General features: G+C 44.2%; 2 protein-coding genes across 2 annotated transcripts in view; both read left to right on the top strand.

Moving 5' to 3' along the window:
• The first annotated feature begins 1,751 nt into the window (after positions 1-1,751).
• Positions 1,752-7,806, top strand: LOC137905064 (junctional cadherin 5-associated protein). Its single transcript, XM_068749288.1, has 3 exons — positions 1,752-2,083; positions 3,329-7,188; positions 7,772-7,806. The coding sequence occupies exons 1-3, from the start codon at positions 1,752-1,754 to the stop codon at positions 7,804-7,806; spliced, it is 4,227 nt and encodes a 1,408-aa protein (XP_068605389.1).
• A 12,360-nt stretch (positions 7,807-20,166) lies between these two features.
• LOC137904220 (supervillin-like) overlaps positions 20,167-22,497 on the top strand; it is a 28,607-nt gene continuing 26,276 nt past the window's right edge. The window contains exons 1-2 of the mRNA XM_068748370.1: positions 20,167-20,227; positions 21,485-21,548. Of these exons, the coding sequence (XP_068604471.1) occupies positions 20,167-20,227; positions 21,485-21,548 (125 nt within the window). The remainder of the gene's footprint in view (positions 20,228-21,484; positions 21,549-22,497) is intronic.

Genomic DNA, 22,497 nt, shown 5'->3' with positions numbered 1-22,497 from the left:
GCTTGAACCACATTATTTTTATGCATTAGATATTTTGTTTTCAGTCTTATTTTATTCCAAGTTTTCGATTCAACATTTTATTTGTCCTTAAAGGGCCACCTTACACAAAATAAAAAGTGAGACGCTATGCGAGTGGAAACACGATGAGCGTTCAGTCACTTATACGTTCCCACCAGGAATCTAATATCAGCTCCAGACTGGATCGACTGTTCTCGTCTCCGATTAATATGTCAGACAAACAGGGCTTCACATGTAAGAGATCGCAGGAACCCAGGAGAACGGTTCCACATGGAACTCTGAATCCATGCTGGTACTTTATTATTTACTTGAAACACTGAAATTAAGGCTCGATCAAAAGTACATTGATAATCTGCGTTTTTATAATAATCTTTAAGCAATTTTCTCGCAAAATGAAAAATGTGAGCTTTTTTCTTTCTGTTGATTGGATGACATCACAGTGAGCTGAATTTTCACCATTTTCTAATTTTAACTACACAAAGTAAATTACTATTCAAATGAGATACTAATCATCAGTTTGTAATTTATTGTACACATGTTGTATTTTACCAATGCAGAATTGGCACCTAAATTTAATATTACAATATACCGGTATGTTGTGAACAATGAATAGATTTTGAGAGACATGTCAAACACAGAAAGAATTGTTGGACTAATGTGCACATACAGATTATACAGAAATGAGGAAGTAAATACCATCACGAATGCAAAGATTGTACCACATTTAGTTGAGATGTATAAAACTAGACAAACATTTTTAGATGTGTCACAACATGACATAAAATCTTAATGAGATTAATGTTCTCCTTTCAGTTCCTTTCACAGTCACATTTCATGTTGATTCAGATTGTTTGCGCCGTAAATGCAAAACTATTCTGAACTTTCTGATTCCGAAAGCTTAAATTCCATGTGATAAATGTTGTTTCCTTCATGTCACGACAGAAACGGACTGGCAGTGTGTGCATTTACACCATGCAGGGTGAAGGCTGTGTTACGTTCCTGAAAAGCCAACAAACAACACACATTATGACGGAGGTCACATTGAGACTCTCAGACAGACATAGTTGTACAGATTTGATCAAATCTATTGGGAATTAGTTGTTGTTTTCTTACTCTGTAACATTCTATCTAATAAATATATTCATCATCATCATCGTCTATAGAGTGATGACGCTGACTGCAGTGACCAACGAGCCGCCTAGAACCTGCATGGGTTAAATTATAATTCAACTGAATTTATCTCGGACAAAGAGCAGAGGAATCGTCTTGGACGCAGGGATTTAATGACGGGAGCAACTCTCAATCAGGAATTCTTATGGAAAATGTACTTAGACAGTTTGGAGAGATGAGGGTGTGGCTACATCACACATTTTCTGGTTTCTCGGCGTAGGATAGCATTTCAAGAATATTCAGGAACAATAGCTGGACCAGAGAGAACGGATGAAACACCATGCATGCTGTTTCTAAGTTATACCGGTGCCTCATGTTTAGCACAGATAGTCACTGAGCGGTCATCATAGTGCTAAAAAACTAACAGCTTAACACATGTGGGAAGGTAAAGGACCTGTTGCAAGTGTCACGCAGTCGTCATGTGTTGCTGTAATGAATCCCACCCTTCCCCTGTCCTCCCCCAGTGATGGCCTCTGAGCCGCCGTGCTCCAGCTTCCATCAGCAGCTCTGCGCGTAAGGCAACACCACCTTTGCTCTCCTGCCAGGAAGTGAGCGCCACCACCATGTACAGCGTGGAGGACCTCCTCATTTCGCACGGATACAAACTACCCAAGAGCGACCCTCCCTCTGCCACTCCTTTTGACAAGCGCCCTGCTGATTGCCAGCGTGAACTTGTAGACAACAGGGCTGGTCGGGGGGCTCTGAACGGGTATGAGGCGGACCGGGGGCCATCTATCACAGGCATCTATGGCATCAGGCCGGCGCTGGTGAAGGCCTACCCCATCGCAGACAATGAAAGTGTGGAAAGAAACCAAAGGAGAAAAGATGTTGGTATCGGCATCGGTATCCTCGGTGACGCTGGGCCCTTGGGTGATTCTCTCGCCACAGACAGCGGGTGAGTGGATTTCTGCATTCTCTCGCACCCTTTACCTTCCTCTTTTCCTCTCCCTGTTATCACCGGGGCCCTTAAGCATGCAAAACTGAGTCTGCACTGCGCAGGCTTTTTTTTTTTTTCTCCGTCTCTTCCCATTCCCCTCCTTTCAGAGCTGCAGAACGCCGTGGCTGCAGCTGCAGCTCCCTGTTACCTTGTCCTGGGATGTAAGGACTCATCAAAGGTGCCTGTGCGCTTGTTTGAGTAGTTTATGAGCCACGCAGAAATGTGGTCGGTGCACTTCCGACTTCTCCACGGCTTCCACCAGGCAGGCAGATGCAGACAGTGGAGAAACTGAACATGCCTCAAGACAGGCGCGTAATCACACCACTGTAAACAGTGGCACACCGAATCACGCCCAGCACGTGCTCTGTGATGTAAGCATGTTGCTGGGCAAGTGTGCACAGTGCGGCTCCCCTCAGCCATACAGTAGCATATGCTGCTGAGAGGAATGAGTAGAGTGACGAACGCAGGCACGTCATGCAGTGCAGGTACTCTAGTTTCACAAATGTGTTGTAAAATGTTTTGCGATATCTTACATTTTATACTTATTTTGTATGGAAGTGCAAATCATGGTGTTACATGACGCGTGTCACAAGAGAAAATGCAGCTATTGATCTCTTTCCTTTGAAAGGTTTGATGGTTATGTATGAATTTCAAGCCCACATGCCCTCTCGCCATCGTAACTGTCATTAAGGTAGCTTAAGCTAAGACATGCTTGGATCTGACTAATAGCTTATGGAAATTCATGGATATTAGGGTGTGTGCTGAAAGCAGCAGCAGCTTTCACCACACCAAGAGAATTAGCCTGAGAAAACCAGACCTGTAAAATTAGAGTGTGATTTAACGAGTACAAAGTTGTTTGTCAGCAATAGTCGATTGAAGGTAGAGTTTGCTTTATTATGTTAGCAAAGAAACCAAATAGCATAAACTTACATTGACAAAGAAAAAATATATTTATTGTGAATTAGAATTCAGTACAGTTTTTTAAAAAAATCTTAATTTATATTTAACATATATAAATATATTCATAATTTATCTTAATATTTGAAATGCTCATAACCTTTCAAATGACATATGGCACTTAGTGCAGTAAAAATGCAGGTAGATTAATTCTGTTTTAAAAGAAGTGGCAAAAATACTTTACTTTGATAGTCACCACAATGAACACGATCAATTTGTCTGACACTGAAATATCTGTCTTTGCAGGTTCTATGACGTTCCCAGTTTGGCTTATTCTGAGCCTTTGAGCTACGATGAGAGGGACGTTTCCTACTGGCGCAGGCGGGGCCAGGACTTCAGCATCCTTCTGGACTATGCCGATGGACGGGAGCTGAGGGCCTCTGCTGGTGCGTGGAGGCCACAGGCCCTGATTACAGCCGAGGAACACAGAGCAGAAAGACAAGCACAGCAGCTATGGGAGGACATTTCCTGGCTCAGAGACATGGATGCCGCCCCTGGTCAACTAAGAGTAACCGAGGAAAGGAAGTGCCAGAGCCTCGGTACGGAGGAGTGGAGGCCCGCTGTTGGCCTCGGAAGGCAACTGTCAGATGGAGACGGAGACAGGTGGGCCCAGGGCCAGTATCGGTTGAGGACCCCGGTGGGCTTTTTTCACCCTCGAACTAAAACAAAATCTCAGTCTCTCCCCAGAGTGTTATCTCCTGAATCAAGTGGCAGAGAGCTCATTCCATCCAGACCAAGCCTACCCGACAGACAACAGAGGATAAATAGAACTGTTTTCTCTGGGCCATATAGCAGATACATCTATGGTGGTGCTGTAGTCAGGGATCGTTGGGGTAGAAATGCTGGGCCCAGCAGCCATGTTGCATTTCTACCAAAGCCGAGGTTTAGCAGGCCCTTACAGCCTCCGTCATATGAGATTCACCAGCAGACCAGGGGCAGTGCAGAAATGCTCGCTATAGACCAGGGTGCCAAACAAAAAGAAAGGTCCTGCTATTTCCCAAGGGGAGGGGACCTGAGACATGACTATTTCACACAACACTCTACCATTTCTGGAATGGAGCCCCCCGGATACATCCCACCCCCATCATATAGAAGAATCCTTCCCCCAAGGTCAATTTCACTCAGCCGCAATGCAATGGCAAGCCTGCGATGGAGGGCAAACTCCCTCCAGATGCCCACCTCCGATCCTGGGAGATGGCTATCCAGACCCACAGGTGGTTCTTGGCTGGAATATTATGGCGATCGCGCTGCATCCTATCGAAGACAGGTACATTCTCTACATGAAGAACAACCAGGCCACGCCCGTCAAATACTGATCGAAGACCCAAGAGCGAAGCAAATCTCAGGAGGGCCGAGCGGAAGTTCTCTCACTGACTCAGACAAAATACGGAACATGAATAAAGAGACTCCGTCCGCTAAGATTTTAGGACAATCTCCACATGACAGTGCCTTTCCTCAGGGATCAGCTCTCAATACAGACAACCGCAAAATAGCTCTCAATGATAACGACAGCAGCAATCGATGGTGCAACAGGGGAATGAATAAAAAGAATGAGAGTATAGCTATTGAACAAAACCGTGCTCAGTTTTTTCCTTCTTCTATCCTGGGTAAACCGCCGCCTCCCCCATCCAAGCCAGCTGACCAGAGTGTTTCAGAAACTGTGACGGAAGTAAAAAAGATTGAACTGCCCGAGCTACCAGAAAAAGACAAATGCAGGAATCTGAAAAAGCGACTTAGTGAAACGATATTTTGCTTGGTGTCTGTCCCTGCTACGCCGCAGCTCACTGGGATAATCCGTGATCAGAATAACAACAACGAGAAATCCCCAGACCCAGCGGATAGTCCCAGTGACAACAAGACTGGCCATTTAACAAACCAAAGTCTCCAAAGCACATCATCAGCTGAAGCCGAGCTCCAAGCGCTGACAGGTAGCATAGCAAGCAGCAAAGCAAGCAGTAGAGCAAGCAGCAAAATGTTTAAAAAGGTATCCTGCAGACCCCCCAAGATCAACCATTACAAGGAGATGAAGCTGTCGGGATCCTGGCCTGCAAACCAGTATCGAGACCAGGAGACACAAACCAGCCCAGAAGCCCGAAAACCTGCCCCCGAAAACAAGGAAGCACAACAAGACCCTGCCCCTCCCAACACTGACGCCCCTCCAGATAGCAGACTTGCAGTGGGCAGTACCTTCACTTTCCCTATAAAGGGAGTCAAGAGCCTGAAACTGTCAAGTAACAGCGCATTCTCCCTAACGTCGACCTTCTCCAACCAGCTGAACAAGAGCACAGCTCAGCAGCCAGCCGTACCACCCTCAGGAAGTGCAGAGGAGACCAACCCAGCAGCCACCAGTGGACAGGAGCCACTGGAGCAGTTCCTGCTGAAACCGACCAACCAGCGACCATGGGATGCTGTCAAAGAGCTGGAGACCATCAAAAAGGAGGTCCAGGATCAGCAGCAGCAGAGCAGCAAACAGCCCAGTGTTGACAAGTGCATAGAGGATCTCAATGAGGCCTACAAAGATATCTTGGAGCTCGGCACTGCCAGCAATAACGCCCCCAATGGTTCTGTCCAAATCCCTGAGAGTATCAAAATCCGTTTGACGTCTCAGCCTCTCAACAAGCCCAGCAGCCTGAGGCGTAGTGCCGTGAGTTGGTCTGTCGACCCAGATTACAGGGACATAAAGAGCGCCTTCTCCAGGCCTGCAACAAAGTCTGTGACCTTCAGCAAGCAGCTTCGGGAGGAGCTCCCTGTCCCGCCTCGGGAGACCGGCTTCAGAGAATACAGGGTTGTTTCGCATCTTTCGCGCAGACACAGCAAAGATGGCCGAACAGTGAAACTAGACTTGCCAGATGAGCCTATCGAAACGCCACTTTGTGACTTTAGCCCAACAACACACACCACATCAGCTGAAGTGCCATGGGCTGATAGGCAGCCCATGCAGGACGCCTCTACACTCACTAGTCCACCGGATTATGAGGATATATGTCAGACTTTGCGTCAGTCCAGAGACCCAGCAGATGCCAAACAGTCCACAGGCAATTTTAAAAGTAATGACCCGGAGTTTCTTCAAGATGTAAATGTCGATTCAGAGGAGGATTGTCCTATTTGTAAAAGAGAGCTTGAGAATCAGATGAGACAGGGCCCACTGCCTCCACTTCATGAGGAGAACAGCTCAGACAGCTCAACCAATCAAAGTGGCAGTCCCCCACAACGCGCTGCCTTAGAAAGTCCATCAGAAGACACAAGAGCAATAGAGCCGAACGACTCAAGTTTGAGTCAGGTGGGTTTGGACCGTTGTGGTGACAGGGAGCAAGACTTGTTACAACGGGAGGACACTGGAGAAGCTGAAAAAACAGACAACGCTTGTGCAGAAAACTCGGACAACTCGGGCACGGCCAACCCTTCTGAGATCATACCAGCAGATGGCGCTACAGAGGAGCGTGCGTCCAACATATTAGCAAATGATGTGCCTGTAGACCCCCATGTCACAAAGGAACAGGGTTGCGGTAACACGGTAACTAAGGAAGTAGACTCTGGGCAGAAGCAAGGCATTCCAGGACCAAACCCTGAAGGCAGTGCAGAGAAACAGACAACCGATGGTGAGCGGAAGGAGAACTCAATGCCTGATGACAAGCAGGCGCAAGAAAAGAAGCCCTTCGCTGTCTCAGTTCATAGACTAGGATACTGGTCTCTGGGGCGAGACCGCCCAGCATTGCCGGAATTCCCTCCAGATAGACTGCCACTTTCCGTACCCCCAAACCTAGATCGAAGGCTTTCTCTTAGCCTAGAGGGAGAAAGGCTGAGTCAGGGCCACCGAATAGAAGCACTGCAGAACAAGCTTGCTATTTCCCCCGGTCGGGTGGCCGTTGAGCGCCCGGCCCGGATGAGGGACGTGGACTTTATGTATCGCGTGAGACGCCTTAGCATCAGGAGTAGTGACTCTGGGGAGGGAGAGGCAGAGACAGACGGAGAAGGCAAGGACAAACAGCTCGAGGAGTCCCATCCCGCTCCTCGGAAAGACAAGGACGATGATCAAGAGGCCCCCCGTTCACAGCAGGCCTCTGAGAAGACGCTGTCGCAAGATGAAGACTCGTCATGTCTCTCAGGTGAGCTAACAAAATGACATGGAATTAAACGTTGAGGATCCTTTTGGAAAAATATGTCAACCTTAGAAGTCGGCATGGCTCTAGAAATAAATCAGATTCAGCATCAGAAAAAACTTTATTGTCCCCGTGAGGGGCAATTCAAGATTAATGTAGGCCATTTATTTTACATGTCACCAAATCGAACAATACCGCTGCAGTTCAAAGCTCAAAGTAAATAATAATAATAACAATAATAGAATGTATTATACCTGCTTACAAACGTTTTATTGATTCTTCAAGACAAATACAGAATAAACTAAAAAATATCAATGAATCTGATATTTTGATTTTAATTCTGACAGATGAGCTGGTGAATTATAGGAATTTATTAGAATGTACGAAACATTTGTCTGCCACTAATTAAGGAAATTAATGCAATAGATGTGAAGGACTATTGGAAGGTGCATTGCACTAGCCCAATAAACGGGAATAGTTTTTTTTACCAGATGCATTTTGCAGTTCCTGCCAGTGCGTCTGTACGTTGCGCCTCACTGTTTCGATGCACGCATTATTGCCGAGTGACTATTCTTCTCCTCCATCCCAGAATCCCACGATCCCAGCCCAGTGGAAACCGTGTAGAAGGACGGCGTGCATCATCTGCACCTGAGGTTTTTAGCTCCAACACTGTGACCTGGCTGCCTACTCGAATGCCTTCATCTCACGACACTGAAATGGCCTTCTTGTCCGACAACAGCATTGTGTGCACCCTCTCCCTCGGCGCGGCGTTGGCTCCTGAGAGTGCTGTTCCACTGCCAAATGGAGGCGCCCCTTTAACTTTTGGGGCAACTTCGGCCCCGAATCCCTCCCCCAGCCTTCCTAAGATGACTCACTACCCCAGTTACCCTCCGTCCCCTCGCCCGCTCTCTTTTGGGGTTCCTACTAGTTAGTCTTCTTGTAGCGGCTCGTCCTTTCTACTCTATCCTCCCTATATGCTTTTCTCATTGGCAGGCATTATGCAATTATGTCATCGCGTACTAGGATTTCTAAAATGTCTTTAGTGAGTATGGGCAAGACATTTTTTGCATACTGAACAAAGCTGTTTGCTTATGGGCAAGCTTTTAAGGATATGAATGTAAGCATTTATGTTGAAGCTAGCGTAGATATAGAAGGGTTATTATTACCAACCTTTTCTGTTGCATTTAAACTACACCAAAATGAACTGCATCTCTGATTGTGTTGGTGAGGCGACTGGACATCACTGTCTGAGGCTCAAGAACTGTTTTGATTTTCAGACGAGATCAATCCGCCTTTGTTTTTTAGAATTTAACGACATTGTGGCTCGTCTCATTGCTTCTGTTCACACTTGCAATCACAGCCCATAGAGCTCTTCAATGAAGGGCGACTCTTCTCCACATGACACGAGAGCTCAGTGGCCTAAAGGGTGATGTACTGGCTTCATGCGTGTCAACCAGATGCGTTACTCCACAGATCAATCAGATGTATAGCTGTAATTTCAGGAAGCAATAAAGGCATGGATTGGATTGGGTTGGCAATTTGATTAAAATTTAAGATGGATTGAGACATAGTACTAAAAATAGGATGTGTAGAGCAATATTGTTGTACAAACAAGTCAGTGGTTTAGTGGCGTTACCTGTAGGAACTATTGGCTGGAGTGTCAACAACGTGAGCTCAAATTATATTACAGGGATATGGGATTGTGTCAGGGTATATGGGGGCTTCACAGGGGGCGGTGCTTTACGTCATGCTCTATATCTATGTTCAAGCATCTGTATCGCAAAGAGACATTTCATGGAATATTTATTTTTTTTAATCATCAAAATGTTAGTCAGTTTGGAAAATGTACAAAATAAAGTATATTTTAAGAGATATTTTGTATTTAACCATGACATTTTATTTCCCCATGTCATATGTCTGTATCATATCCTATTGAGAGTGCATACATCGTATTCTAGTGCTTTATGCTCAGAAGGGCGGAGCCTGCGGTGGGCCTTGAACACGCGATCCTGTTTCAGTCCGCGAGGGTTCATCGGTGCCGCCGTGGATTTGATCGTGCAATGATTTCCTACTTGATCGTGCTTTTTCATCCGCTAAACTCTGTGTTGGATACTCGTTGTGACATTTGATTCATCAACCCATTTCAGCTGTGTTTCCTCTGTTGCTGGTCAGACATGGCTTGTCTTATAATTTTTCTCTTGTTCTGTTTCTGTTTGAAAAATATTTAGAAATTAGAGCGGGACTTCTTTCCCGCCTTTCTTTCTCTCGTCCACCCTGTTATTCCTTTCTGCCGTCGTTTCATTCATTCTGCTGTTATAGGTCTTCTTGCACTAAGAGACAATGCAGTGCGCTTTTTTGGCTGAAAACCATACAGAAAAGAAAGCTTTTATTTCAATAAAGCAATTATATACAATTTTAAACCCTAATGTTAAATACTACACAGAGATTTGTAAAACTTAAAGTGGATGTGAATTTGCGGTTGCGTGGTTTTTCCACAACAGCAGCACTGCATCGATGCTCATTCGCCCATCAGTGTTATGTAGCATTTTACAGGTGTAGCATTTTATCAATTCTAAACTTTGTCTTAGTATTTCCAGACATTTCCTATAAATTTGGAATGATCATTTCGCCTTATTACGTGTGCATTACGTTGAACTCCAGGCGATGCCAAATATGTACTAAGCACTGTTTCATAGCTTAGGTTTTTACAAACAGCTTACCATTCTGCCGTGCCTCTGGCTGCGGGGGTGCAGGCACATAGTGGATAGTTTCTGCTGTGGGAACACTAAATCAAACTGTGAACCTCAAATACGACTAAAGCGTCATTTAAGAAAGTAGTGGATTGAAGACAAGCCCACAGTCGCCATCACAGGGAGGACGAGCTGGCGTGCCTGGAATTACTCACACTCATTTTAAAATTAATTTTGATGAGTCGAAGGCCTTGCCTCTGTCTGGCCTGTAAACTGCCCCTGACAACAGAAATAGCTATTTCAGTACCTACGCCCCCCCCCCCCCGACACCCACACCCCCTGAATAATTGGCATGTCAGGTACACTTGAACATACAGTGTCATTTGACCCTTTTTTACTGCAGGTTATGTGCAACATGAAGTAATTATGCACACTTGTAATATTTTCTATTTTCATAAGAGATTTAAGTGCTTTTTGTACTCACAGACATCTTTTTTTCTTCCTTGCATGAAATGCAAGAGAGAGGAGGAAAAAACATGTTTTTCATAAAATGTTACATTTGGTACTCCAATAGTAAAACCGGTGGGCAAAACATGTTTCATAATTTAATTTACTAAATTATGGCAAGTATTTAAATGCTATTTTTAGAGAAAAGTCATCATTCATGTTTTTCTTTAAGACATGCTTAATCTTTGTATCTATAATTATGAGCATAATCCATAATCCTATGATTGTGCTACTGTTGTATGATACTGCAGTCTTATTCATCAATAAACTCTTTGCATGAAATTCAAGTGTGTGCAGAATGTTTCATTAATAACATCGACTGTGTTATTATTCATTATTGCATGTAAAGGATGGGACACGTTACAACATGGCGTCGACTACAAGTTCAGCTTGAACGTTTCCACAGTTTTCAGAAACAGATTTTCAACCGAAGCTTCCATTTCTGTTTTCAACTCTTCCTAAGTCAACATCAAGACAATAGAGAAAGGACCTACGTGCGCGTTTTTATCACATGGACGCTCGGTGTCCGAGCAGCTTCAGCCCAATTAGAGTAGCAGATTGTCCCACTGAGCTCCACGCGCTGGATTAAAGCGCTGGCAGCGACGCTGCTTGAGCCGAGCCTTGTAAAGGCTTGGATGCCACCCATCCTCCGACACCAGGCACATTTCTCTCTCTGTCATCTTTTTCTAAAAGAAGAATGAAAACTCTGATTAGTACTTGATCCCTGTAGGTACACGCTTTAAAGCATGTTGCATGCACGACACCGTGTTTCTGCATCTCACAACAACGGCTCATCACGCCTTCAGAAAAGACATTCTTCTTTCTGCACTTCCTCATGTTCACACACTCCTGCTGAACTTCATAAAACATCTTCAGCTGGCTTTACCTGGAGATCTTGTGCGGTTTCAGCCGGTTAGAAGAGCAGCTCCTTCACAGTGGTAGCGCCGTTGCCTCACAGCAAGAAGGTCGCAGGTTCAAATCCCACTTGCGGCCTTTCTGTGAGGAGTTTGCATGTTCTCCCTGCGTGGGTTCTCCTGGGAGGAGCATCCTTTAAAGGGGTGCCATGTGACCCCCGGAAAAAGCCTCCAACAGTCAGTTTGTTGAAACTGCTGGACGGTAGGAAGCTTTGAGGATTTGTCACGGTTTACTCAAAAAGCCTGTCAATGTCTTTGTGAAGCCTTTGTTTGTCTTTTCAAACAGCATGCGTTAATATTTAACGCTACAAAACAAACGAGACGTTTAGTGTGTTAATTAAATGGTCTGTCTTTTCTTGGAGCGATCGCAAGTAATTTGTTTTTCTCCAAATTCCCCAAAAGCAACAAGAGTACATACTGTAGTAATCAGCAATCCATGTGCCTGCAAGTGTGTGCATGAACGATGCAGCAACATCGTGTTATAACACACGGTTATAACAGTGTCTTATAACCAGTGTAGTCAGACATGCTGATGATTTCAGCTCATAATCAATGTGATGAAAACCCAGTATAAAGCTCTGATGTACATTTCTCCTGTTGCTTCTTTGGATTTGGAAATTCAACATTTCATACACTTGCCATGCCTAGCAACTGTTGCTAAGTGACCGGACAATTGCTGTTCAGAGGAGGGCTTAAATAAAGATGAATGACAGTAAAGCTTTCACCATCAAATTGCCACCTTCTTTAAATAGGAGCAGGATTCAAACACACTTTGCCCACATGAATATGTTTCCCTCAGTTTAAATTGTGTCACAGCCAACGTCAGTATTTATGTTTTCAAGCTTCCTTCCAGATTATAACTGCTTATTGACTCTAGAATCATCACTTGGGTGGAATCTTGAATTTCCATTTTAATATGTAAATCTAATGGTGTATTATAATATAATTAGCCTTTTCTCTGGGTCTTAATGCATGACGGTTTGAACAACCAAGAACATGCTTACCTGTAACGTATCTCCATGGAAACAGACGTGAGAGACAGAAAACGATAAGGCCATCCTTGAACGTTCCCCCTCTTTTAACTAATGAACTATCTCTAAGTAAAGCTTTGAATATCTGAATATCTGAATAGCTCAGCGTTTACTGTTGATGACTATGTGATATTGTTTTAGGATACAAACAAAAAAAGAAAAGAGTTCATCCATTAACCTGAATAGAGTTTCAATGGAGTACAACAATCACATCTAAACAAAGAAATGGCATCGATAACAAGTGATCAGCCACAGTATTCTATGTTTCCCCCTCCCCTCCCCTCCCTGAGAGTCTGGACTCCTGGTTCTGACCTCCTTTGGTGCTGGTACCATGCTTGCTAGGTTGGTTCTGTGCTGCTCTGTGGCTCATGTTGAACATGCAGCCTTGTGAGGAAGGATGAGGCCGGTTTCTTTCTGCTGCCTCAGAGTTGCTGACAGGACAATTAGAATGCTGCATGTACTTACTCTGTCCACAAGATGGAGCCAAACTGTTAAAGTACAATACAAACTGGGCTAATCTCGTTTCTTCTCTGCTTGAGAAGATTCAGGTTATGCCAAGGTTTCATATAACCCATTCAGAGACACTCAAACCTGTGTTAAAGTCAATGCTCACACTTAGACCCATTAAACAACTCACCGGTGTTATTTAATATGGACTCGACACTTAGAGCATTCTTCAGATGGATTTGGTCAATTTCTTTTTTCCAATTTCTTTCTTTCATTTTTAATCAGGCACATTGAAAACAGCAGCATATATATTTACACTGAGCTGTGTGTGTGTGTGTGTGTGTAGATGATGCACGGCGTAGAGGAGATCAGAACGTGTGTCTTGTCTTTCAGCAAGGATCATGTTAATATGACAGTAAAGCTGCAGTCGAGATGCTGCAGGTTGCGGCTCAACTCTTCCTTTCAGTTTAACATATTATATATATGTATATATATGTCATCCGTGTTGCTGACGTCCATCTGTATTTTACAGATTTGTATTTTGTTGCTGTGGTACCAATCTGGGACCCGTAACATATATATATATATATACAGTATATATATACTGCATATCATATGAGTCCTGTATTGGCTGTGTTCCTCACACAGTATATGTAGATAAATGGTGACTTTACTGCAAAACAAAATCCGGTTCAGCCCAGCGACGTGGTTTAAGTACCCGGTGCTGTAGCACACGAGCTCCTGTTGAGCTGGGATCGCTCTGAACTGCTGGATTGGACTTTAACAGCTGATCCAAGGCCCGTGTGCTGGCAGCCCAAACGCTTCCTGGCTATTTATGGCGGATGCCTCTCAATCAAGGCTGCTCTCTTCAGCCCATACATGGCTGTTGTGGGATGAGGTTACCACGCCTGTTTTGGCCCGGCACACTGAAACCCTTTGGTTGCATCGCCTCTCATCATTTGTTTAATCAGAAGAGGTCCCAAACTTGGGTTACAAAAATGGACATTCTAAGAAGCCCCTTTTGGACTTTTGAAGCCGACTATGCGGCTGCTGGAGGAGTAACGAGCCTTTAACGCTGCTGTTGTCCCTCATACCCCACTCCATCTTCTTCTCCCCCTCTCCCCTCTTCTCTTCTCTTCTCTTTCTTTTTTGCTTAGCTGTCCCTGGACTGATTAATTTGACGCGGTGCAGCAGAGCGAGTGGGAAAGCACCAGCCTGTATTTGTTGCTGAGGCTGGACGTCTTCATGGTGGATGTCTTTGGATCCTCTCGCTGGCTTTATCTGCCTCCGACCTTCCATCGTCTACTTCGTACTGGACAAGGAACTAGTGACACACTTTGTTTTTGTTTTTGCGACTTTCATTTGCCTCAATTGTGAAATCAGGATGGATGGACTTCAACCCTGAAAAATGTCTCCCCTTTTCTTATTATTGGCGCAAAGTTTTGTAAGTAGGATTTTCTCTTTCCTTGCTTAGTGTCATACCTGCGATGACTCATCATGTGTGATCAAGTTTCATTTTGAGTTTTAAAAAGATTTAGGTACCTTATCAGAATCAGAATCAGAAGTCAATGAGGGTTCACAGACTAGGAATCTTTCTCGGTGAAGTCGTGCAACATGTAACAGTAATGACTAAATACAAAAAACATACAAGTACAGACACATCACAAACACAGCAGCATCAGGAGTGGATACACAGATGTGTATTAGCAGCAGTAATACTTATACAATCATGCAGTGCAAAATTATTAATTATTTAAACTTCATAAAAAGCTGAATAACTTTTAATGGAAAGCGAATCACATGCAGAAACTGGGAAGAACGGAATTAGAACAGTGATAATAGTTCGGTGTCCATTTGTTGGAGCCCCCCCCCCGTCGTGCTGAACACAGCGTCACAATGAAGGCTGCCTCTTATTCCTTTGCACAGTCTCGTGTAACTGCATGAGCATTAGCATTCCAATCTGCAGATCGTGGCTGTTAGGTGGGACATGAGCGCAGCTGATCAGCTGCCACGTCATGATGCTTGTTTGCAGCAACGACCGGGCCTCAGCAACTGTTGGAGTGCGTGTGACTCCAACAGTTGCTGCCTTTGCACCTGCTGCCCCCCCGTCAAACAGAACAGACGGATTTACTGATCCATCGCTGACCTCTTCCACTCGGTTTCATTCTTCTCCATATAAGAATATGCATTTGCTCCCTTGAAAGTGTTGCAGACACAATTTAGTATTTAACATCACCCTCCAGTTATAAGTTCTTATTCCGGGTCTAATTTGTTGCATGAGGTAAATACACATTCATGTATGCTTTTCTTGTCAAAGTAGTTTCATGTCAGTTTCCTTATTTATTTATTTGTTTATTTGAATATTTGTAAAGGGCCCATGCACAAAAGGCTCCATTTGATACATTGTATCAGAGTTAGCTTAAAGCTAACTTACAGTCCCTATGCAGTCACAATTAAAACTTTAAAATTTAAACTTTAAACTCTTATCGTGAGTCAAAGTCTGTTTTTGGTGACATTTGAAGAGTGCAAAGTAGCAACAGTTATTTTGAAGCGTAGCTCCCTTTTAAAGAGATGCAGTTTCTGTCCTCAGAAAAGCAATTTAATTTAATTAAAGAAAAATTATCTACCCAAAAAATCCATTATTTTCTGCAGTGACTTCTTAGCGTTGCTCAGCATCCGATCTAAAAGCTATACCAGCGGCCGGGTTGAACGGGCTACGGAACAGAACCCCCTCTGACGTCGCTGTCAGGAGACAAAGCTATCCACAGGCTCCTGTTGTCATGGTGACTTCATTTTGAATGTATGACTACACATTTTATTTAACATCAGGTGTAGGGTCATTATCCGAAACAGGTTCCACTGAGCGCAAACAAGAAAAAAAAATGGTGGAACTGGGTGTGATTTTTACTTTTTCAAGCGATGCTCGTTTTCCTTTGTGGAAGAAACAGACAGGAGTTTTCTACCGGGACAAAGTACGCAACCACTGGAGAAGTGAGACGGACACAGGAAAGACTAGGTTATAAACCGTGTTTATAACGGTAACGAGAAGTTACAGGACTCTCGCAGGACCACAGTACACACACATCCTTTGCTTGTTGATTTTTATCTCTTGTTTTTATGTTATTTATTTTTATACTATTATGCACTTTGACATTTGCTTTCAAATGTAAAGTGCGTTTAAAATAAAATGTATTATTATGGTGTGTTTGTGTGTTTGCTCAGACACATGAAAAATTAGAGGGAACATTGCTCCTAACCATTTTGAGACGTGCTGCTGCCATAAAATTCAGATTCAGCTTACAAATCATTTGAGTTGATGAGATAGAACTTTATTCTTTACAGTATATATATATATATACATATTAAATGAATGTCAAAAAGGACGAGGAAGTCACTGCAGTAATGTGGAGACGGTCCCGGATGATGCACTTTTGACAAAAGACAAATCATTTTGGAATAATTTCTGAAATTGAATCCTCCTCTTCCTCCTCGTGTGCGTTTCCTTTTCTTGCCTTCCTCCTCTGTCTGGGAATCTTCAGTGTCTCTCCGCAGCACTCTGTGCTCATTGAGATCCATATAAGAGCAGCACAGGTTGATTTCTGTGCCGAGTTGATCCAAGGCAGCAGGAAGGGGCCCAGATATGGATCTCAGAGAGTTCCTCCGCTGGAGGAAAGCTCTGAACGGGATCTGTGTTGTTGTGTGTGGGAGTTTGAACCGAGTACTTCTTCGACATACTGCATGTGTGTTTCAGCGTACCTGTACATGTACATGTATTTTATACAAGCAGAGAAAGGTTCTCCTCATGAAGACATTTGGTTGGAACCCAATGGCTGCTGGGAAAGTCTGTAGTCTGTTGTTTTAATAGAACAGATTCCAAGCTGGGATCCTGAACAAACAAGAAAAGGGGGGTTCCAGGTCAGAACCGTGCAACCCGAACCCGAACCCGAACCCCGTGTGACATACTTACAAGCTCAATGGAAAATAGTTGAGCAGTTTTCGTGTATTCCTGACAAACCAACCAGCTACGAGACACAGGTGAAAACGAGATGTGGATCATTTTACTGAGACTAATGTCAAAAGGTAATCCTAGATTTGCATTGCCTCATAAATATCCTATAATCTCCACCTAAGCAACGATCCGAGGAAAAGCACACATTCAATGAATTCCCCTTTGCTTTCATCCGTGGACGCTTATGGTGTAAAAAGATTACTGCTAGCGCTTTAGCAACAGAACCGTTGCTAGGTGGCGCTACCGTGAAGCTTCCCAACGAATCCAAGTCCATGCAGGTGTCCACCCCGAGGAAGACGTCGACCCTGCAGCTGCATTTGGATACGCTAAAAGGACAATGACATTGTGTTTGTCCCTGATCACCACTGCCAGGGAGGCCCTGCTGCCTCTCGGGCCCATTTATTTGTTGATTAGTTGCTTTGCCAGTCGGACTAGAACCTATACAGAATGGATTCTTGGTGGGAGGAAGGGAAAAGCCTTAAACCAGAGAGCCTTATTTACTGTCGAAGAAAAGCTTCATGGGAAACGTGGTCTGTTTAGAATCTACTACAAAACATGCAATGCGAGACAGCGTGTGACTGACAGAGGGCGCGTCACGTTTGTTGCCTTGTAACCTGGGATTAGGACGGAGGGAGAGAGATAGCATGACAGTGAGGGGAAGAGAGAGAGAGAGAAAAGAAAATAAAGCGAGAAAGGGAGGAGAGGAAAGGAGTTGATATGGATGGGCAGACGGGAGGAGAGCTGATCGGTCTGGGGAATGTCATGGCGACGGAGTGGGGAGACGAGCCGCTGGTCAACACAGCCAGACGGCCACTCACAGCTCATGTTGCCTTATTAGGGGCGTCTACAAAGAGCGGACGCAGACGAGGGGACGCTGGGGGGGACGTTGTGTGAGGACAAGCCTCAGACAGGACAAGCGGATGAGTCTGCAAGCGAGCAGGGAGAGAATGTCCACAAATGTCCAAGCTGGGCTTTTAGTTTGAGATCACAGATTCCCTGCAGCGTCCTGCCGCATGTTTACTGACATCTGCAGAGCTTCTGTGATTTCTGTTTGCATTCCTCTTAAAGAATCTGCAGCTGCACAGACCTTTGTTAGTGTTGCGACCCATTTTTGCAAGGACGGTGACTCCACTTGCCGTGCTCTCGACTAAAGGGAGGATCTCTGTGTTAAATAAAGTCAGCTGGACGTGGAGGAAAAGCTTCAAGACGTTTCTCAAAAGTCAAAACTGAAATGTGTGTTAGAAAACTAAAGACACAAAAAGCAACGCAGTGATGTCACACCTGCCTCAGGGCGCTCACGGACACCATGTATCGCCTGTTTGTAGAGCTTTCTGTCATAAATGTTGCACACAAAATACATTAATTAATTTATTCATTCATTCCACTCCACACAAGTCATGAGTTCATTGCAGCACTAAAACTATTCTCTCTCACTTTCCATTTAGAATCATCGACTCTCCTCTATTTTTTGTTCTTTCTGCTTTTTTGTTGTTAAATTATTAACATTACGTGATAGGAAGACAATTTCTCCTCCTCCTTTTGACCTTCTTTCAGAGAGGGTGATGATGATGAATATATTTGATAGAATGTTAGAGTACAAGTATAGTCAAACAGTAGCATGTATTACAGTACAAGTACAGTCAAACATCCTGTCTAAGAGGAGCATTAAAAAAAGCCCTTGCGGTCTTGTTTCTGTTGAAAGTCCTTAGTACATAAATCATCGACATTTAACAATACAAATAAAATGAATATTAAAAGGAGGATTTACTCATGTTTGTCTTATAGGAGGGTGTAATCAGGTTGTTGTTTGAGCTCCCTCTAGTGTTGTGGCTGTGGGTGTCACTAAATCTGTGGAGGTGTTTATTACCCTCGCCGAAGAGAAGGCGAGGGTATTGCAATTGGGTGCGTTTGTCTGTCCGAGCACATAACTCAAAAACTAGTAACCCAATCGACTTGAAATTTTTACACAAGCAAGGTTCTGTCCGTGGCTCGAGAATGGCGTTGATCCGGATCTGGATCCAGATTCTAGAATTATTTTTACATCTGGAATTGTGCCTGTGCTGTAAACTGCCACTTTAAGAGGGAGGGACACGAATGGCATGATGGGAAAAAGAGTCCAGAAGGAGTCTTGTAGTACGTTCCGGAGCAGCAAGCTAGAGCAGGTTTGGCCCCTCTGATCCGGAAGCCCTGTTTACTGTCTCACAAGATCCAATAGTCTTTTGGAGGCGAGGGTCTGCAATCTCTGATTGTCGTTTTCTAGTTCAGGTATGCAGGGATTGAGGGGACTGAGGGCAGAGCTGCATTGACTATTTTAAATGCCAATCCCATTTTGAGTTGTTTAACCCTGTCTTCTACCCTGAGCCATTTTAGAAAGAGCAAAAGAGCAGCACAGTCAATATGAATATTAAGATTAGCAGGAACAGACAGTGAAAATAAACTACAGCCATATCCATCCCTCCATCTCTCCCTCCCTCCCTCCATACCTCCTTACAACCATCATGTTGTCTCTCAGTGATATTTTTATTTGAACAACACTGTGTTGTGTGTATGGCAGGACATGATGTGTATGTTCTGTTACACATGACGTCTCAATAAAGTGTGTCCATGTTCAGAGTACCATGTAGTATCAGAGTACAGTGTAGTACTCAGAAGAAATTAGCTCCTGATTGAAGTCAGAACAGCGACTCAGGTATTTTGCAACGTTCCCACTTTTCCATCTGCTGTAGTTTTAGAGTGTGACTATTATTACAGAATAGTTTAGAAGGTTGTCCATCAACGTTCGGTCAGACAACAAGTGAGCTCAAGCATGTACTGCATAGTACCACAGTACTATATCCTGCTGCAGCAGCACAAGCCTCAACATGCTTAAACCATAAATCTATCTTTGGAAGTTACGGCTTAACATTTGAACACTGAATTAAAGGCAGATTTTACATTTCGACATGAAGACAAGGCTGCGTGTGAATGCAGCCGTCATGAATCTGACTACAGGAAGAGAAAAGATTTTCACACTGATGTGGTAATACCGTTCATTTAACCCTGATGTGAGACCGACATGGTTATTCCTGGTATCAGATTGAGGCCCCTGGCATCACGGTTCGAGCGTGTCCCAGACCGCACGCCAGCCCCTGCTGCCCTGCTCACACCTTCATCCAATCCTGTTCCAGCGTTTTCATCATCAAGGCTAATTTCTGCCTGTAATCTGATTAGGGCGCTGAGCTGCTTTAGCACCCTGCTGTGCTGTCTCTCTCAGTGGCCATGTATGCACAGCAACACACACACACACACACACACACACACACGCTGTCTGTGCTTGCCGTGTCCCTCTGCGTTGTGTTTCGTACCGCCGGCAGCAGCCTTTACCTCCTGCTCTCCACCCCTTCAACATGTTTCGGAACCCATGGATCTCCAGCTATCATGTGAACCATGTGCAGCCCTGTGACCAAGGTAAGGCCTCGGGAAGGCCAGAGCTTGGTCTGGACCCGCTTGAGAACCCTAAACTGCTCGGAGAAGGTTGGCTGGTGACATTTAGCTCCTCACTGAGATGGGGGGGGGGGGGTTGTAGACAGGTGGGCTCAGAGAGCGTCCAACAAGCTGCAACGTTTCCTGATCAGCTGCTTATTTTTCTCTTGTTGCTCGGTTGGAGCAGATGAAAGAAGAGTGCATGGTGTGTGTGTGTGTGTATCATGTAATATATATTAAGGAGTTTATGTGCTACCATTAGTATGTTCTGTAAGATCAAGCTGAGGACTGAATGAGAATTTCTGCTCTCTAATATTTGAGGTTGTCAAACCCGCCCTGCTTACGTTGGATGAAAACTTTTAGGCCCAGTGCAGAAAGAGAATCTATTTTGCACCTCTGAATATTTTTAGAAGACTCCTCTCCTCTCCTCTCGTCACTCACTTTGGGACCGTCAGCAGCCTGTAAGCTGCTCTCTGGCACGGCCTGTGCTGCTTGCTTTGTTGACAGCCTGCAGCAAAGCTGGGCTGACCTCTGCACCAGGGGCTTTCCAGACAGGTGCACTGATCCAAACACCTCCACCCTCTCAGTTTTTTAGTGTTGTATCATATTTGGGAAATAAAAGTAGAGCATCAAAGCTGTAAAACTCATTAAAACTCCACGGCAAAGTAGTTATAAACTGACTTTAATTCATTTCAGAAATCATTCAGAACTATTTAATGAAACTTTGTGAACATTTGGACTCGGACAAACATTCTCTATTGTCACGTCAGAAAGGTTTTGTTTCCGAGTGGCGATCCAAGCCTCCCAGGAAGACGATATGTCAATGCAACCTTCCTGGCTGAAGAAAGGATCAATGAAGTAAAGTTCTTTGATCCTGGGATTCCTCTTTACCACTGACCGGTGCTGCGGTTACTTTAGAACTAGCGGGTCGTCTGTGAGCTGGATAATGGATGCAGCATCGTGAGCAACCGAAAGTCCCCCGTCATATTTATTTTAATACAAGACGTTTCACCTTCCAGGAAGCTTCTTCAGTTCTGAGACTGGTAGAGAGTTCAGATACTTAAGGCCTTTGTTTTCTAATCTGGTGGCTACCGTCATTTACTCTTCCCATTGCTCAAAATCATCTTACTTCTAAACACGATGAGTTGTACCATTGTTAAATGCAACATTTATGAATTGTACAGTACATGTTCCAATACTCTCCATGTCGGAGGTTTGATTGAGTCTCTTTTCCCCGGTAAGGAATCGGATCTGAAGCTGCCTCTAAACTTTGCAGCTCAACCTCTCTGCCAACAGAAACGTTAAGGTGAGTCCCACATTGATTTAACCTTAAAATATTACAAGCTCCTCGTTCACCTCCCGAGGAAACCACCATCATAGATTTCCTAGACTGCAGAATTACACAAAAGAGCAAGCGTACGGGTTTCCCTGGAAGTTGTGGGAGGATGGATTTTGGGTCAGAAGAAGCCTCATGATCTTGGTGCGGATGGATAGAGGAGCAAGTTTAACACCCCCCCCCCCCCCCCCCCCGTTTCCTCCCATTGGCCAGGGAATAATTCAAGTGACTGAAAGAGAAGGTCAGATATAATGAATGTCTAAGAATGTGTGCAATACATTTAAATGGTTCGCTGTTATAAAGCCAACAACATTGAACTACAATAACAGGACTGTGAGTTCCAGTCCGATAAAGCGTGATTAAATATAAATTCTATGAGAACATTCTATAAAAGCCACTTTGGAGAAAACAAAGAATGCAACATATACTTCTAAGTACTTTTACAAAGTGTTTGTTGAATGCACCAAACACACATTTCTCTTTTTGCATTGTCATCAAAATAGTAAGGGCTACCGTTGGGTTTTAGATGGTCTTGCACAGTAAGCATCAAAAGCTGGAGAAGCTTATGCCAAGACACTTTTTAATCACTTGGATATGGAGCTATTCCTTTGATAGCATCATATGCTGGCTGAGAGAAAATAAATTCAGCTGATTCCCTAACTCCGAGGAAGTTGTGGTTTTGAAGGGGTTTGTCTGTTAGGATTACAGAAAAACTGCTGGATGGATCTTGATTTAAAAAAATCTGAAAATGGATCTTGGTCTATCTTAGATCCGATTTATGACGAGGCTGGTCTAGCAGGTGGATCCCAAAACTCAGAGACCAAAGGCACAAGATATAATCTGTGACGCCTTTAGAAAGGACAGCTGATAGAAAATCTAGAAACACTGCAAAACGTGCAGAAACAATACAGAACGGGCT

Source organism: Brachionichthys hirsutus, chromosome 15 (assembly GCF_040956055.1).
Source record: "Brachionichthys hirsutus isolate HB-005 chromosome 15, CSIRO-AGI_Bhir_v1, whole genome shotgun sequence".
Classification (NCBI taxonomy): Eukaryota; Metazoa; Chordata; class Actinopteri; order Lophiiformes; family Brachionichthyidae; genus Brachionichthys; species Brachionichthys hirsutus.
This window is presented reverse-complemented; position numbering and strand designations above follow the sequence as displayed.